The 16,850-nt window shown below is 55.5% G+C and overlaps 2 protein-coding genes across 2 annotated transcripts in view; one reads left to right on the forward strand and one right to left on the reverse strand.

Moving 5' to 3' along the window:
• ZCCHC24 (zinc finger CCHC-type containing 24) overlaps positions 1-4,965 on the forward strand; it is a 115,238-nt gene extending 110,273 nt beyond the window's left edge. Inside the window, exon 4 of the mRNA XM_081824014.1 lies at positions 1,437-4,965. Within this exon, the coding sequence (XP_081680140.1) occupies positions 1,437-1,454 (18 nt within the window). The 3' untranslated portion in view covers positions 1,455-4,965. The remainder of the gene's footprint in view (positions 1-1,436) is intronic.
• A 4,334-nt stretch (positions 4,966-9,299) lies between these two features.
• The window catches only part of ZMIZ1 (zinc finger MIZ-type containing 1), a 102,758-nt gene continuing 95,207 nt past the window's right edge, over positions 9,300-16,850 (reverse strand). Inside the window, exons 20-21 of the mRNA XM_081823091.1 lie at positions 14,660-14,917; positions 9,300-13,155 (exon numbers count right to left, since the gene is read on the reverse strand). Coding sequence (XP_081679217.1) covers positions 13,048-13,155; positions 14,660-14,917 — 366 coding nt within the window. The 3' untranslated portion in view covers positions 9,300-13,047. The remainder of the gene's footprint in view (positions 13,156-14,659; positions 14,918-16,850) is intronic.

Below are 16,850 nucleotides of genomic sequence, written 5' to 3' on the forward strand. Positions count from 1 at the left end.
GATTCCCCAGAATCAGCTGGTACTATGCCTGGAAGAAGGGAGGGGTGCTTACTGCAAGGTAGAACATTAAATGTTCACTCCGGGGGCGCCTGGGTGGCTCGGTCGTTAAGCGTCTGCCTTCGGCTCAGGTCATGGTCCCGGGGTCCTGGGTTCGAGCCCCGCATCGGGCTCCCTGCCCGGCGGGGAGCCTGCTTCTCCCTCTCCTTCCAGCTCGTGCTCTCTCTTGCTATCTCTGTCACTATTTCTGTCTCTCTCTCTCAAATAAAATAAAATAAAATAAATAAATAAATAAATAAATGTCCACTCCACGAGCCAGGAACCACCTCGAATGTCAGGCTACAAAACCAACCTAAGGAGAGACTCTGGGGTGCGGCCGAGGGCAGGGTCTTCGGATCGTGCTGCCTTACCAGCTACGCTCTGGCTGGGGTGGTCTTTCTTGCCTCACAGGGATGACACTGGGTCCTGAACAGTGAGCAGTAGCAATAGGGAGAAAGGGCCACTGGTGGGACTTCAGAGTCTCTCAAGCCCATTAAAGCTGAGACCTGATCTTTGTTGGACAAGTATTCTCGTTCTAACAAGCATCCTCTTAGTTAAAAGCTAGAAATCTCCTTTTGGTCTAGTGGCAGGTGTCAGAAGATGTAACTTTTGATATCAGAAAATTCCTAAGAAGATACAAGGAATTCATGCAGTCTGGAGGGAAGGGACTAAGTCCGGGCAAAGCTGGGGCCTAACAACAGAGAGCCTTTATAAGCAGGAAGAGTTAAGAGAGGGGGCCAGGCTTCCAGCCCAACTGGGGTCACAGGCAGCCACCCTGCAGCCTTCTCATCTCAAGCCAAATTCTTGCGCGAGCGAGGGAATGTGGTGGGTCACCGGCCGGCTAATCCTTTGGGTTGTGTGCCTATCGTGGTCTAGCTGGCCGAGAACAAGGGGCCATTGGTTGTGCGGGCAAAATTTGGCGGTCCCTTAGCAGCGGCAGGTGGTGGTTTCCAGGGAAGGAGGGTGAGGGTGGGCAGAAGTCCAGTGTGGCATTTAGGACAGGGGACAGTCATTGGCAGAGATATGGAAGGGAGAAGCAGGGTGGTGTGTGACGATGGCTAAAGAGAGAGCGAATTTCAGGGCTGAGATGGTGGGAGATGGGACCAGTCTTGGGATCTGCAGACCATGGCTATCTCTGAAGGGCTTTCAGCAGGCCTGGGTCTGTCCAGCTGATCAAGAGGAGCAAACGTGGTGGCTAAGCTTTGCCCTCTGGAGTCCCACAGCTCTGGGCTTGCAGCTCAGTCCTGCCACTTATACCAGCATATGGCCCTGGGTCGAGGTCAAGGACTAGGGGCCATTGAATCAGATGCAGCCCACATATGGGCTTTCTTTGGGCTACATGGTGTCTGTGCATGTTTTAGTATGCTTGTTAACGTTTTTAAAAAAATCTGCATTTCCAGATTCTCTTGGAAAATTGAAGACTGGCAACAACTGGGTCTGCGCCGACCTGGCAATAAACACCCAGAGAAGCAGATTCCCGTTGGTCACAGCTGATGCTTGCTGGTTGTCCACAGTCTCTACCTCTCCCAACTACCTGCCCAACGCCAATGCCCTGGCATTGTTGCTCCTCAGCAGGAGCTGGCACTGCTGTTTTCTTACAGTGGAGAAATAATTCTCCGTATCCATGTGTAGGCAGAAGAGCAGCGTCCCTAGGATGCCACGCCCTAATCCCTGGAACCTCTGAATATGTTATGGTACATGGCAAAGGGCAGCTAAAGTTCCAGATGGAATTAGGGTTGCTGATGACCTGACCTTGAGATGGAGAAATGACCCTGTATGATCCAATGGAATCACAAGAGTCCTTAAATGTGGACTATGGGGCAGAAGAGTCAGTGTCAGAGGGATGAGACGTGACAAAGACTTGATTGGCCGTTGCTGACTTTGAAGGTGGAGGAAGGAAGGGGCCATGCGTCAGGGAACATGGCAGCCTCTGGAAGCTGGAAAAGGCAAGAAAATGGATTCTTTCCTAGAGTCTCCAGAAAGGGACACAAACCTGCTGACATCTTGGTTTTTAGCCTAGTAAGAACCATCTTGGGGCACCTGGGTGGCTCAGTCGGTTAAGTGTCTGCCTTCGGCTCAGTTCATGATCTCGGGGTCCTGGGATCGAGTCCCACATCAGGCTCCCTGCTCCGTGGGGAGTCTGATTCTCTCTTTCCCTGTGTCCCACCCCCCACTCGTGCTCTCTCTCTCAAACAAATAAAAAATAAAACCTAAAAAAAAAAAAGGACCATTTTGAAGTTTTGGCCTTCACAAAGTCACTAAGTTTGGGGTAATTGTTTACAGCAGCAATAGAAAACTAGTGCATCATGTCTCTTATCAAAATGATCAGCCAAGAGGGTGATGTCTTTGGGGAAAAATGAGAGAAAGCATATGTCTTAATGAAAAGGAGGAATATTTCTGTGTATTTAATTTGCCCACAAATTGTATCTTACGCCCGACCTTTCCCTGTTTGGGTCTATAGACATTAGGGTCTGGAACCTCCTCTTTCAGAAAGTAACTTACTTAACTTGTCTGGTCCTCACGCCTCTCTTTTATAAAATGGCATCTACCCTGTGGTTTTGTTATAATGAATAAACAAAATTAAGCGAATAAAGCAATTAGTATAGTGCCTGACGTGTAGCAAATGTTCAGTAAGGGGCTGTATGATTAGCAGTAGGTAGTCCTGTAAGGATGGATGCACGAGGCAGAACAGGCAAGGTTTTGCTGCAGGAAGAAATTAACACTCCATGTCACTGGCTTAATATAATAAAGATTTTATTTTTTATTCAAGCTACACTTCCAACATAGATCAATGGGACGCTTGGCTCCACGAGCCACTCAGGGCCCCAGGCTGAGAGAGGCACCACCATCCTGCAGTTGCACCATTTATAACTCATAGCCTCCTTGTCATGGGGCAGGGGACGGCCATGCTGGGGATCCTCACAATGGTAACAAAATGTTGCGGCCTAGAAGTGACCCCCATTATTTAAGCTCACAACCTGTTTTCCAGAATTGTTCACATGGGTCCACCTGTATGGGGTGGGGAGGTGGGATACTCCCAGGTACCTGGAAGGTTAGGAGAACCCCATTTGAGTAAGGGACAGAAGTCTGCATCACAATGGGTCTGAAGAGAACAAGACTGGGGCAAAGAGACACATTTGAAAGCTTTGTATAGTCGAGACCGGAACTGATGGTGGTCTTGAATTTCAGTAACAGGATTAGGGATGGAGATAAGATGTCAGATTAAACAGATACTTAAGGAGTTAAGTCATCAAAACTTTAAAACGTAGGAAGATAGATGAATATAATATCTGAATTAGAAAATAAACAAAAAAGAAAGAAATCAGAAATGTATAAATCAGTGGATGCAGGTATCAATTTGAATACACTAAAAAAAAAATACCATCATGTTTTTTCTTCTAAAACTGATTCACAGATTTTGCCTAGTGCAATCTTACGCAAATTGAGAAGTGGTCTTGATCATTTCTTTTAACAATAATAGACACAGTGGGGTCCTGTGAATGAGGTTTTAGTAAGCTGAAATCAATGTGAGATTACTTAAGCTTCGCACTAGATCATGAGAAATGATAAAACATGGCAAACCTCACAGTTGAAAAATAGATAGGTAACAAGTATATTTTTAAGGTATTATTGATGAGTTGCTTCCACTGAAGACGGGAAAGTAAAACGATCATAGATCTTGCTTCAGGGATAAATGAAATATTTAAGTTTCAAATATCGTAAGTTTTATTACTCTTTTGGTCAGGTTTTCGATATTTTTCAAGTACTTCAACGTTGTTGGAAAAATGAACTATTAAACATTTTAAAAAGCTTGTATAAACTGGAGAAAAAGTGTGGTCGTTAAGGTCATAGGAGAGGTCGAGATGCACATGGAGAGATTGCAGACTAAGGAAAGGGTGCAAGACCACCACGAAGAGAAGGTGAGAGGGGTTTTTGGGAAGCAGAGCCTGAGACCGGGATTCTTGCGAAGTTGATGTATTGGGGGGGGTCTTCCGAAAGCACCTGTAAGAGGGGAGTGTAGCAGGGAGAGACCCCCCCACCCAACCCGGCTTGATCATAGAGCGAGGGCTCTGGAGCAGACATGCAGCACAGCGTGGTCTCCCAGCAAGGAAAGATGGCTGGCATTTTATACTCCGTATTGGTCATTGTGGGCTGCCCGCAAGAGGCGGCTGCTTCCCAGATGAGGCAGCTCCTGTCACCTCCGGGCCATTCCCTAGAGTAAGGGCTGCTTCGAGCTGTGAAGAGCCAACACTTCCGAGCTGGGGGAGGGGTGCCTGGGCCCAGCAGGGGGATTTGGGTAGGGCCCTGGTGTTAAAGCAGTCCTCCCCTTGCATTGCTCAGACCCACTTGCTTCTCGCTTTCAGTTTAATCCGCCTGCCCATTGGGAGAGCCGGGGTGGTCGTTGGCTGGCGATGTTCGGTGCAGCCTGGAGGGTAGCGTGCCGTTCTCCCAGGACGCCATCCCCTCCGGTAGCTCAGCTGCATCTTGAAGAGGCCGTTTGGCCCTGCATCGGGTCTGCAGCTTCTGCCTGGCGTGACACACAGTGGCCCCAGTGGAACCTATGAGTGTGTATCTGTGTCCATGGCCACACCCCCTTTTCTGTGTGTAGGCTCTCTTTGTCTGCAGTGGTGTTGTCGTGAGCTCCCAGACAGTGGCCATGGCCTAAGTCTCCATAGCAAGGAGAGGCAAGCCCATTCCTGGAGTATGGATCAATCCTGGTCAGGGTGCCCTTTCTAGGATAGAGGGGGTCTTGGGTAATAAACTTGCTACCAAGGGGCTAGTTGGTCTCCTCATCATGTGTTAATGTCTAAGACTCAACATGGTCTCTCTCTCTTTTTTTTTTTTTTAAGATTTTATTTATTTATTTGACAGAGAGAGACACAGCGAGAGGGGAACACAAGCAGGGGGAGGGGGAGAGGGAGAAGCAGGCCTCCCGCCAAGCAGGGAGCCCGATGCGGGGCTTGATCCCAGGACCCTGAGATCATGACCTGAGCCGAAGGCAGACGCTTAACAACTGAGCCACCCAGGCGCCCCAACATGGTCTGTCTTGAAGACAGGGTGGACATTCAGCCATGACGGCAGCTGGACCGGCTTTGGAGAGAGGGAACCGAAGCTGGTGGGCTCCCATATAACCTGATCTCTGTCTCCAGGATGCTCTGTTCTTGAGCCCAGATGGTGCAAGCCTAGGTGGGGGTGAGGGGTGAGAAGAGAGACTGGCTGTTCTCTGGGCCGAGTTGTCCCAGGTCCTTGGTTGACCACTGTCTTCCGCAGTGGACGCTCTCTAGTGTATGTAAAAATGGGCTACGTGGATCCTCATACTTGTGGCCCACTCCCATAGGCCTACCTGCCTGCCTCCCACCCGGTGCTCCCCGTCCCTCCAAGTCCAGTCTTACTCTTTCCAGGCCTCTGACCAACTAGTTAAGCCACTTGCCACGGCCCACGAGTATGTGTATGTCCCTTTCTCAGGTCGCTTCTCTCTCCATGTAAAATAGATGGCCAGGTGTCCTGCCCAAATCCCTGCCTAGTGGAAGGATTCCCTCTCACCCCGGTCTTTCCATCTTGAGTGGGGCTCTCCCTGTGGCTTGCACCCACATCCCAAGCTGTCTCACCTGTGAACCAAGTTCAGAAATGTTCCTTCTCTGTCAGCTGGTCATAATAGACCCTCCAAGTGGCAACAGGTATTTGCCAAGGGGCAAGTGTCGGTGCAAGTCTCCCCATCCCAAGTCCTGGGGTCTCACTCCTTCCCTATTAGGGGCCCAATCTTGGCGTAGGACACCTGACGGGACGGAGCGCCGAGCGCTCTCCGAGGTTTTGCCATGATCAGCACCGACTGCGGGAGATGCGTGTTGCAACGCTTCCTCCCTTCAGTTTCCTCGGACTTGCACAACATTGTTTTAAATCGCCAAGTAAGAGATCTGAGATTGTAATTTCCTTTCTTCGAGGAATCAGTGGCACGTAGCAATAGGCACTCAGTTCCACAGTCTCAACGCTTATTCTTTCCTTCTACCTGTCACAGGCCAGCAACACCGCCCCAGCGGGCGCAGCCCCCTCCCCCTTCTCCGCAGGTGGAAGTCACAGCGCATCCTGGCTGTCCCAGGCCGGTGCTGTCACCAGTGACGGGGCCCCGTTCCCATCTGGTCAGTGACCGTCTCCAGCATCCTGTCCTCCGAGGCTGGCTCCCAGGCCCGCTCCAAGCCCTCACTGCCTTAGGTCGGGTTGCCTAGGAGCAGCGCCTGAGACAGGCCTTCAGGTTCCTGTGATTCACCGAGGGACCGCTCTCAGGGGGAACGTACAGGGGAGGCCGTGAGGCAGAAGACGGACGGGGACAAGGTCGAGCAAGCATCTGGCTTTACGGAAAGTCTGGCCGGATCCACAGGGAAGATTCTGGAGCCACTAAGCACATGGCAGGCAGCAAAGAGGCTGTCCTGTGGTTGCTGTTAGCACTCAGGGGTTGGCTGTGGGCTTCCCGGCAGGGGTGCAGGTGTGGGGGGAGGGGAGTGGGTAACCTTCCAGGCAAGGAGGTCCCTGGCTGCTGAGGCGGTTCGCTGGTGGAGAGTGGTTGCGGGCCATGCGCGCCAGATGCAGGGGAACTGGAGGGAGCTCCACGGCACCTAGTTGCAACAGGAACCCATGAAGACAGCAAAGAAGGCACGGTCAGGGGCCCTCAAGGAGAGCTGAAGCCCCAACGGAAGGGGCTGTCATGGAATCCAAAAGAAGAGTTTCCAGGAGAACGGCCACTGTCAAATGCAGTCGTGAGGGCCAGTCTCCAAGAGCAGCATGGACTTCAGTGACCAAGAGGTCACAGGCGGGCTTGCAAAGAGGAGTTTCAGAGCACTTCTGAGACGTGAGCCGTAGGGAGTAGAGGATGACAAGTGAGCACGGGCAGCTTCCTCGGCCAAGGAGTCTGCATGGGAAGGAGTGGAGAGAGGTGGACGGCGAAGGGTGGGGATGTGGGCTGTAGACCTCAGCACGCCAGAGTCCAAAGCTCCAGACCCGGGGAAGGTGCAGGAAAGGGGCCGGCTGATGGAGTGAAGCCCCTCTCGGGGGAGGAGGAGGTAGTGGTGTCAGGGGCTGGGGGAAGGGCTGGCTCTGACTGGAGAAGGGCCATCACATCCTCTGGGCCTGGACAGAAGAAGATAAGGCCGGGGGAGGGTGGAGGTAGGGTCGTGAGTGGGGGAGCACGGTGTGAGGGGGTCTGGGTGATGAGTAACCTGCTTAGAGTGAGGTGGGCGTGGTTGAGCAGGAGGCTGGAGCACAGGACAGAACAAGGCACATGGGTGGATGGGGGGCTCGGAGACCATGCCCTGAGGTCTCAGGGGGGCTAGAGACCCTGATTTGTCCTGGCACTGACCTGGGGGACTGAGTGACTTTCCCCAATAGTACCCTATGGTCTTATGTGGAGGGACGGTCATTGGATTCAGGGTGGGGGCTTTGTGGGGTGGGTTGCAAAGAACAGAAACGCAAGATGACGCCTGAGCTGGAGGATGGGATGTGTGGTCCCAGGTGGGGGGCCGCCCTCCAAGCAGCCCTGAGAGCCAGGCTCTCCTCGAGCTCCTCCTGGGGACTTATTCTAGGCCCCGAGAAGGAAGTGACCAGGCTCGGGAGGAGTTGGTGGGGTGGGGCTGGGGCGGGCGGGTCTCCACGCAGCCTGGACAGGCAGCACAGACCTGTATTTAGCAGTAACGCTGGTTTCAGGCCCCGAAGTGAGAACGCAGGGACGGTTTGCTTTTTATATATCGTTAGGGAAGCCTACTGCCCTGCCTCTCCCTCCCCATCCCCTGCCCACTTCCTGCCTTGAAGGCAATGGCATTCAAACTTTTTGTTTTCAACCACAACCCACAAGTAAGAATTAATTTGACATCATGATTCAGCAGACACACACACGCACGCACAACTGCAACGAACGTTTCACGATCCATCTCCTCCCTTACTCTGGAACCCTCCCAAGTGCTCTTGCTGTTCTCCTTTGCTCTCATCCATTTCAGGAAGGAGTGCTGGTCACAGCCCAGGTGGGTTTCACGGGTCCCTCGCCGGGTCCTGGAGCAGCACTGTGCTAAGGCGACTGCTGTGTCACATTTGTCTCATGTAAGCTTGCCCCCATGAAGCTGGGCAGAAGGCAGCGTCCATGGCTCAGCGGTGGCCAGGATTCCGTTTTTAATGTAACTTCTCCTTCCCCCCCTCCCCTTCCATCTCGCACCAGAAAGAGAAACTGGCCACCCTGGAGAAGCCCCACAGGCAGGGGACTTCCAGGCACCCCGTTCCCCACAGGCAGTTCCGTGGCTGATGAAACCACGCACCCCTCGTCCTGGCTGCTTCCTGCGTGCCCCCACCCCCCACCCCCTCACACTTAGGAGACCTGTACACGCTCTCGACACGCATTTCCACACACACCCCAGCTACACTCCAGGGGATATATTTGGGGGCACCTGCCAGCCCCCACTTCCTTCTTGGAACGTGCCCTCACCCAGTCCCTGTGGAGGGAAGGCCGGGCAGCCACATGTGTTTTGTGCCTGTGGCCAGGCCCAGACCTGGGGGGCGGGGCAGCGGCTCGCTACTGGGCTCTGAGAATTAGACTCACTTCCCCAAACTCCAGGAGGAGACACAGGGACGGCAGTGAGTTTGTGTCAGGGGCTGAGGCTACAAGTAGAGTTAGGACAGTGGCCTGGGTAGGGGCTATGGCTACAGAACCCCACCCAAAGCACAGTTATGGAGAAGAGAAAACCCAAGGTCCCCTGGGATGGTGGGGGGCAGGGGTGCTGGGGAGTAGGGTGGCCGGAGGGAGACGGTGAGAGATCCAGCCAAGGGGGAGATCGGCTGAGTCAGCAGGGTCTATGAAGCCTCGCTGGGCTTCCAGGTCTTCATTCTGGATGCTTTGGCCAGCACCCTCTGGGGCTTGGCATGGATAGGTTCCTGCTCCACAAACCTAGAAAGTCCACAAGGGGCTTGCTCTGAGGCTGGCCAGCATTGCACACCCTCCCCGAGACCCCGGCTGTCCCACTAACAAGAGCGGGGCCTGCTGCAGACTGGAGTCCCACCAGGAGGCGGCTCTGGGGTCTGAACATGATCACCCGGTCCCAGGTCCCAGGGCCTCCTCCAGAGACACCCCGTGGTAGGGGCTCCTCCAGATTAACACCAAACCTCCTGACTGCTCGCTTGCTTGCTGTTTTTCTTGCTGGGTGATCAGGCAGGGGTGGTGGTTTAGAAGCAGAAACAAACACCCAAACCACTCCTTAAAATTCACAAAATAGCTAATTCGCCAAACCTTCGTTTTTTGTCAATTTATTTAAAAAACAATTAACATGGGCAAATGAGATACCTCAGTGTTACAACAGAGTATAGAAATGTCTAGCAATAGTCAAATAATTTGATCTTTAAATACAAAATAACCACATGAACACCTAATATACAGGTTTCATCTGAATACATATTTATTAGATAAATATTAGAGGTTGTCACATCATCTAACTACATACAGCTTTGCAAGACTAGAAATCACAATTAGTTTTCTGACCAGTTTAAAGTATGAAATGATTGCATTGTACATAGATGTACAAAGACGATGACAGTTTCTGTGGGGGTTACTTCAGGCTGCACTGTGGGTGTGTTTATGTGTGTACGTGTGAATCACCTGCAATCATGATATCAAAAAATTATACAAAGTATGAATTTGGTTACAATTTTCTTCTGAAATCCCCGTTTCTTTTCATTATTTCCATAGCACCCTAAAAATACACAGGTGGCAGGACTAAGTACACTGAAGCTAAATAGTACATGTAGGTAAAATAAAAACAAAACAGAACAAAAATTCCTTTCCACACAGGGTCAGAGTATATTACATGAGACAAATGTGAAGAGAGACCTCACAAACGCTAACAAACAGGATCTAGTTTTTCCACGTTAAGATGGAGTTCCAAGCCTTTTTTTTTTTTTGTTTTGTTTTGTTCCGTAAAATAAAAACAATACACATTCCAAGGGAAATGAATGCATCTGTTAACGTGTCTCTATTTCTCATTTACATATGTACACACGTCCCTTGTCCCTTGAGTCGCTGCTGCTGACGTCGTCCTGTCTAGATGGTCAGGTCGAGGGAGCAGACGGGTAGCTCTCTGGGGGGTTTCGGGCTTCCGTGAGGGAGAAAGTATTAGAAGTTTCTTAAAAAATAAAATGGCTACAGGGAACATGATACACGGGTAAAGCTTCGAACCAAGGAGATGGGGTGATTGCCTGTACTCGGGCCTTCCCGCCTGCCCGCTGACGCCCTGTCCGTCTCGTGGAGTGGCAGCAGAAACGCGTCTACGGCCTGGGTGGGTGCTTGTCATGGAGAAGTGGCTTGCTGAGGCCTCGTTTTTGCTGAGGTTACTTATGGCTCCAAGTAGTCGTCCAAAAGGATGAGGGAAGCATCTTCCCTAGAGTTCAGAACCGGCCGCCTTGGCTCGGGGAGGCTGTTGTCACCTGAATCTGTCACCAGCCGGGGCTTGCTCCAGCCCCGGATACCTTTCTGCCTCCCTCACCCTCCTGGCCTGGCTCCAAAATCACTCTGGGAGAGCACGTCCCCAGAGCACGGGCTTCAGGCACCACGGTTCGGGAAAGCTCTTTGCCCAACTTGCTGGTGGAGGTTCGCGTGGGAGGGGCCCCAGGAAACCTGCCTCAGGGAACCAGGCCCTGGCTTCCATGCAGAGATGGTTGAGGGAGGTGCCCAGAGCCCGGGCTGTGGGGAGCAGATCGACCCTCTATACTAGAAAGCTGTGGGTAAGTTGGTGAGCAGAGTGGGGACACCCGATAAGAACCAGAATGGACCCCAGGCCTTTCTGGGGAAAAAATAGCACAGCAGGAAGCAGGAACTTCTAAGGAAGGCATTTGTAAGTCTGTCTGGGGCAGAACATTCCCAGATGGCCTAACACAGAGTGTGGCCACCCGCCAGAGCCCTCGGCCACATGCTACCTGGCATCGTCTAGTTCCCACCAGCCGACTGGGGATGGCTCTAAGCAGTGGGTGGCCTGATCTCACTCACCCATGTACTTTGTCCCTTCATCTGTACAAATAGCCCTGGTTGCTTTTTTGTTTTTGTTTGTTGTTTTTTTAAAAAAAGGACTCGGTCTTTGTCATTGAGTCAAGGTATTTTTAAAAACACCAGCAAAGGCTATAACCAGGTCATGAAAATGTCGAATATTATCAAAGACAATACTAAAATATTCACAAAGATATTTACAAAAGCAATTCTTAAAATAATTGATTTGCATACGGAACACCACACTGTCTGAAAAAACCTCGACAACGGGACAAAGGAAAAGGGAGCGGGGACCACGGCAGCTTTCCTATAGAAAACCGTGTGCCGGCCGTCTGGTACAGTGACTGGGAAATCAACAGCTGGGGCCACCGTTCTGGTCAAATCCAGAGGAGTGCTGGGGACCACCCGCCACGGCGGGGGGGGGGGGGGAGAGACGGAGATTGAGAACGCGGGACAGTGGACGGAAAGCAGGAGGCCCCAGGCAGCAGCAGGAAGGGGCGCAACGAATTCACAGACGTGACCCAAGTGACCCGACGGCCCAGCAGCATCACAGGCCATGCGGCTTGGGGGGGGCACAGAGGACCCCCAAACAAAACGGACGCCCACACAAGCTCCCCGGGAGACTCCGAGAGCAGGAAGCCTGATGGAGCGAAGCAGTGGAGGGCAAACCAGAGGCTGCTTCTGCTCGAGCGAGCAGGAGTGTGGGCAGCTCTGCAGGGCAGAGGGACACGGAGGAAGGGAGAAGCCGGCAGCCAAGCGCGGCATGGAAACACCACGGGATGCTGGCGGGCACATTCCGGCACGTGTGGTGACGGACCGGGGTGCAGCCGGGGCAGCCTGGAGCGCAGGGGCAGACGGGGCAGGCGGGCCACACAGATGCCGATGCCCGGGGCTCCTGCTGCCAAGCCCGCGCAGGTGCCCCGAGCCTCCCCTGCCTCTCCACTGGCGCCCCCGGCTGGCAGGGTGGACAGAGGAGGACGGGGACAGAGGGAAGCGGGTGTCCCACATAACAGTCTGGGAGAGGTGGGCTGGGCGGGAGGAAGGGAACAGGACACATGGAGAGAAATGGTTTGCTTGCCGTCCGAGTCCACCGTCCCTTTTCTCAGATGACTTCGTAGCTTAATTAAATTGTCATTTAAAAACAGGGAGTGGCTTGGAGCAAAGCTGTAAGTTGCCGTTCCTATCCGACTGCGGCTGGCGGCATCCCCCTGTCCCCCAACTAAGGGCACGATATTTTCGGCTGGGTACTCTCTCTCTGCGCCGCCCCCACCCCCCGGCCTGAGTCCAGAGGTCGTGGGGCCAGCTGCGTTGTCTTGGCTCTGAGGAGACCCTGACCCCCTTTCCCACCAGTCCCCAAGCAGGAATGGCACACCCTCTCTCAAACACAGAATCTTGTCCTTTTTCTCTGCTTTCTGAGAGAGGAGTGTTTTTACAGGGCACCTTGGCTTAGAGGTCAGGGGTCAAAGTGACGGCCTTGGCCCCTGAGACAGTTCTCTTTCCCAGAGGTTTGTGCTTTTCTGTGGTGGGTGGTGGTGGTGGTGGTGGGTGGGTCGTTCTCACTGCCGCCAACCGTCACTGTTCCTCCAAGGCTCGGAGGGGGGTCTGCCTGGGTCTCGGGGTGCCCCTCTCTCAGGCTCACAGTCACTTGAAGGAGGCTCTGGGCCAGGAAGCAGGGAGGCAGGGTTACAGTTTAGAAACCGGAAGAACCTCGGGGGCACTGGAGGGTCGTTTGGAATCAGCACACACGGAGGGACAGGAAGCCTTCATCAGCGTGTGCCCTCTCGCTGGGCCGGTTCCCCACTGCGAGGGTCATCTTCAGGGCCTGCTCTGGGCACGGGCACCAGACCCCCACAGCCTTCACAGTGCACCCTCCCGCCCCTCTGCTCTGAGGAGGCCGCAGCAGGGGCGGTCTGAGGGCAGGGGCTCCCAGTGGTAAAGTGTGTGGGGGACAGACAGGGAAGGAGGCAGAGTGGGGAGGGATGGCCCCAATGGAGGAGCGGGCTTCAGTTGTTCTCAAAGAGAGACAGGAGGTCATCGTTACTATTGCTCGGCAGGTCAGGGGGATCCAGGTACGAGAGGAGCTCATCGGGATTTGTGAGTTCTGGAAGGAGCTGGAAGAGAAGTACAGAAGCCCAGATGAGGTGTCAGCTGAGGGGCTGGGCTGGCCCAGGGTGAGGACTGCAGGGGCACATGCCCTCTAGCTGCTGCCTGGGGTCCTGGCCCAACAGGGGAAACTAACCGTGCTGGCTGTCCTCAAAGGCATCCAGGCCACGGTGCTAGTCTGAGGCATACCCATGCTTATTCCCAGCTTGGGAGAGGGGGGGCCCCCGGCCCACCAGCTGGGAAGGCTCATGGCATCAAGGGGCTTTCTCTTGATCCCAGTGTGCCTTGGGCCCCAAGACCCTGCCCAGAGGAGGTGTGGGTCACACGGGCCTCCCAGTCGGAACCATGTGGCTTTGCACATAAGGCCGCGTGGTGCCTGTTGCTCTCGCCACCCTGGACCTTCCTTCAAGAGCTCACTGCTCCCTGGTGAGCCTACGACTGGAGGGCAGCACAGCACCGTCCTTCCCAGCGGCCCCTGGGGCCAAGGCTGCACACTGTCCCTACCCTCCTCCACTGTGAGGCCCTTGGGAGCCTTTTTGTCACACTGGGGATCCTCATGAACCTAAAAGCACCCCCACTGGCCTGGTCTGGGGAGGAGAGCTGGGTGAGAATTCAAGATGGCCGCGCCGCTGAATAAACCCCATTCACCATGAAGCCGGACACTGCCGGGGTTGAGGGTGACAGTGGGGCTGGGGCGTGCAGACGGCAGTGGCTGAGGACAGAGCAGATTCCTCTCTGGGAATCTACAGCCCAGGGGTGTGGGATGGGAGGGGAGGGGCAGGGGCCCCTAGCCAGCTGCCCGGCCCCCATCACAGGGAGCCTCCTTCCACCCCACTTTCCAGATCATTTGGGTCTCAAGGTGGGAGACCCCTGAATCTCAGGCACCCACTTCTGTCCCAGGAACCCTGGCATGACCCGAGGCTGGTCCTTTCTCAGAGCGAGCGATGGAGCAAGCAGAAGCACAGGGCATGGACGACGCACGGACAGGAAACTGGACACGGACACACACCGGCGACACAGACAGAGGGACCCTGTCACTCCAGCCCCTCCCCTGCCTCAGGCCAGAGTGTGGCGGACACTGAGATGGCAAGCTTGATGTGGGGGGTGGGGGTGGCGGGGAGGGGGTCAGAAGAAGGGCAGGGGCCTTCCTGTGCTTCCTCCAGAACCCTGCCCCAGGGGGACTCTGTGAGGGCCTGGGGGGGACGGGGAGGTGGGGCGGGGCGGGGGGGGGGTGCTGCAGGACTGTGGCCGAGGGGGCCAGAGGGCAGGCGCCGGCAAGGTCAGGAAAAGGATGCTGGGACCCTCGGGGAGGCTTCCCTGCTGTGGGGTCCCCTGGTTCTGGAGCCAGGGGAGGCAGGCTGGCTAGGCCCACCCACCACCCACCCACCCACCCCCTCACAGCTGCACCTCCTCCACCCTGGGCCTTGAGCCCTCAACACCCACCCCTGCGCTTGGGCAGGTCCCGGCACCAGGCCTAGTCCCAGGCCAAGGCCAGTGGTGACCCCAACTTACATCCAGCGAAGGCTCCGGCATGTCGGACGCTCCCTGCGCTCCGGCCTGACCCTCTAAGGCTGAGGAGGGGTTAAAGGTCAGGTCGCTGTGTGGATGGTTGCTGGGAGCGGCCTGTGGCGGTTGCCGGGGAGGCTGGGAAGGAGGAGGAGGAGCCCCACTGTGATGTAATGGAGGCCCTGACTGGCTGCTGGGGTGTGGGACGTGCAAACCTTGTTGTATGGAGGGATGGGGCTGGTCAGAACTGCCAGCGTGTGGCATCTGTGGAGGAGGAGAGAGCAGGAGAAAAGAAATGTGAGGTGACGAGGTACAGCGACGAGATGCCTGGAGAAATGAAAACCAAACAAAACCGGGAAAATAACAAAGCCACCCCCTTACAAAAGCTCAATGCTTTGTTGTTGTTGTTTTGCAGAGAAACAAACAAAAAAAGTCCTCCCCCAAAACTGCCAGTCCCGGAGGCTGTGGAGGGGGAGGCGGGGAGGGGCCCTCTGAGGCCGCGTGGGTCCGGGAGGGAGGCGGCCAGGGGCTCGGGGACAAGCGGACACCGAGAGTGGGCTGCAGGCCCCTGCGAGCCCCTCTGCCTCTGCGGCCCGGACACCACCACCACAATGAACAGCAAGGGCAAAATGGAGAAGCAAAATGGGCATGTTTCCAGGGAGCGGGGAGGCAGGAGGGGTGCTGCTGGCAGCGTGGTGCAGGCCCCCCTGCGGGCCGGGGTGGCGGAGAGCAGACACGGACAGACAGCATGGGCAGGCGTGCAGCTCGGGAGGGGTCTGCGCCCCACCATGGGCCCCGGTCGGTGGGCGATGCTGGCCACAGAGGTTCCTTCTGAGAGCCCCAGGTGGCAGGGGCCGGCGCCCCAGGACGAGCCCTGTCCGCTGCCCGGGCTAGGGCGGAATCGAATCCGAGTCGGAGGAGCAGAGCTGGGGGGGCTTCTCCGCATTGCCAGACCCTTCCTGCTGGCCATCCACCTAGGCGGCAATAGGCTGCCTCCCCGGGGGTCTCCAGGCCCCGCCGTGAGCCCGAGGGCTCACTGAGTCGGGGGTAGGGTGTACCCTGCTGGGGCTGGGGCAGGTGGTGCTTCCCTGACAGACAAACCAGAGGACCCGTGCTTCCCCGTGGGCATACGCACTGGAACATGGGGCTGTGGCCGGGCAGGGGGCCGTATGCTGGTCTGTGTGCTGTCCCAAACAGCCTCCCTTCAGAGCTCCGATCTTGGAGCACCAGTCCACGCCCTCACCCCACTGCCAGGGCCCCGACAGGTCACCCCACCCCGCGTGCACTATGCTTGTCCAGGGGAGACGGAGTTGCCAGGCCTCCAGTGAGCACATGTCTCCTGGGTCTTTATGTACCTTCCTACCCACCCCATCATCGAGGCCACATGGACATTTTGTTTTCCGTCGTGGGTTGGGAAACAGCAGCCTGATCTCCAGACCCTTTTTCTCTGGAAGCTGCTCCCAGGCCTTGTGGTGGGCCTCTGCTCAGTCTGGTGAGCCCCTCCAAGCGGGGACCTGACCGCAGGACCGTGGGACTGCGTGGGGAATGCACACGAGATACGAAGGACCGAGAGTCGGGAAGGATGGCCACCACAACTGTCACTATGAGGCCAGCTTGTGACTCCAAACCCACACCTGTGGGTTCCCCACAGTGCCCAGTCGGGGGGGCGGGGCACAGGGAGTGGCTCCACACTCCTGGAGCAGCCCAGCCCAGGACAGACAGTCCCCTGATTTGCTGACACAGCTGTCCCCCTTGGCCCTGACAACTTGCTGGAATGTCCTAGGGCCCAGAGGGGCAGGTGCTCTATGCAAGGGAGGGTCCTGCGGCGAACCAACGCCTCACTGGAGACTTCCCGCCAGTTCCCGCACGCGGGGGCGTCCTTCCTGGCAGATGCTCAGCCAGAGCCAGGCTGCTCTGGTGTAGCACAGTGTATCTGTGACCCTACCATCTCTCTTGCACAGCTGTCCTTCTGGGTCCAGCTGCCGCCTAGCAAAAGCTCAGACATGGGGAAAGACAGTACATATCTGGGGAGCATCTTGAGGGGGCTGGGAAGTCACCTAAGGGCTTAGGTCCCTCTGCAAAGACCCCAGCTGGCCCGGCTAAGAAGGCAGGAGAAAGCCTGCTGGACCCAGAAGTATGCGGCATCCTGTGGCCATTTTCCGGAACGGAGAGCTGTGAGTCAGGGTGTGTGACATGT

This window comes from Leptonychotes weddellii, chromosome 6 (genome assembly GCF_054177405.1).
Source record: "Leptonychotes weddellii isolate Sample4059 chromosome 6, ASM5417740v2, whole genome shotgun sequence".
Lineage (NCBI taxonomy): Eukaryota > Metazoa > Chordata > Mammalia > Carnivora > Phocidae > Leptonychotes > Leptonychotes weddellii.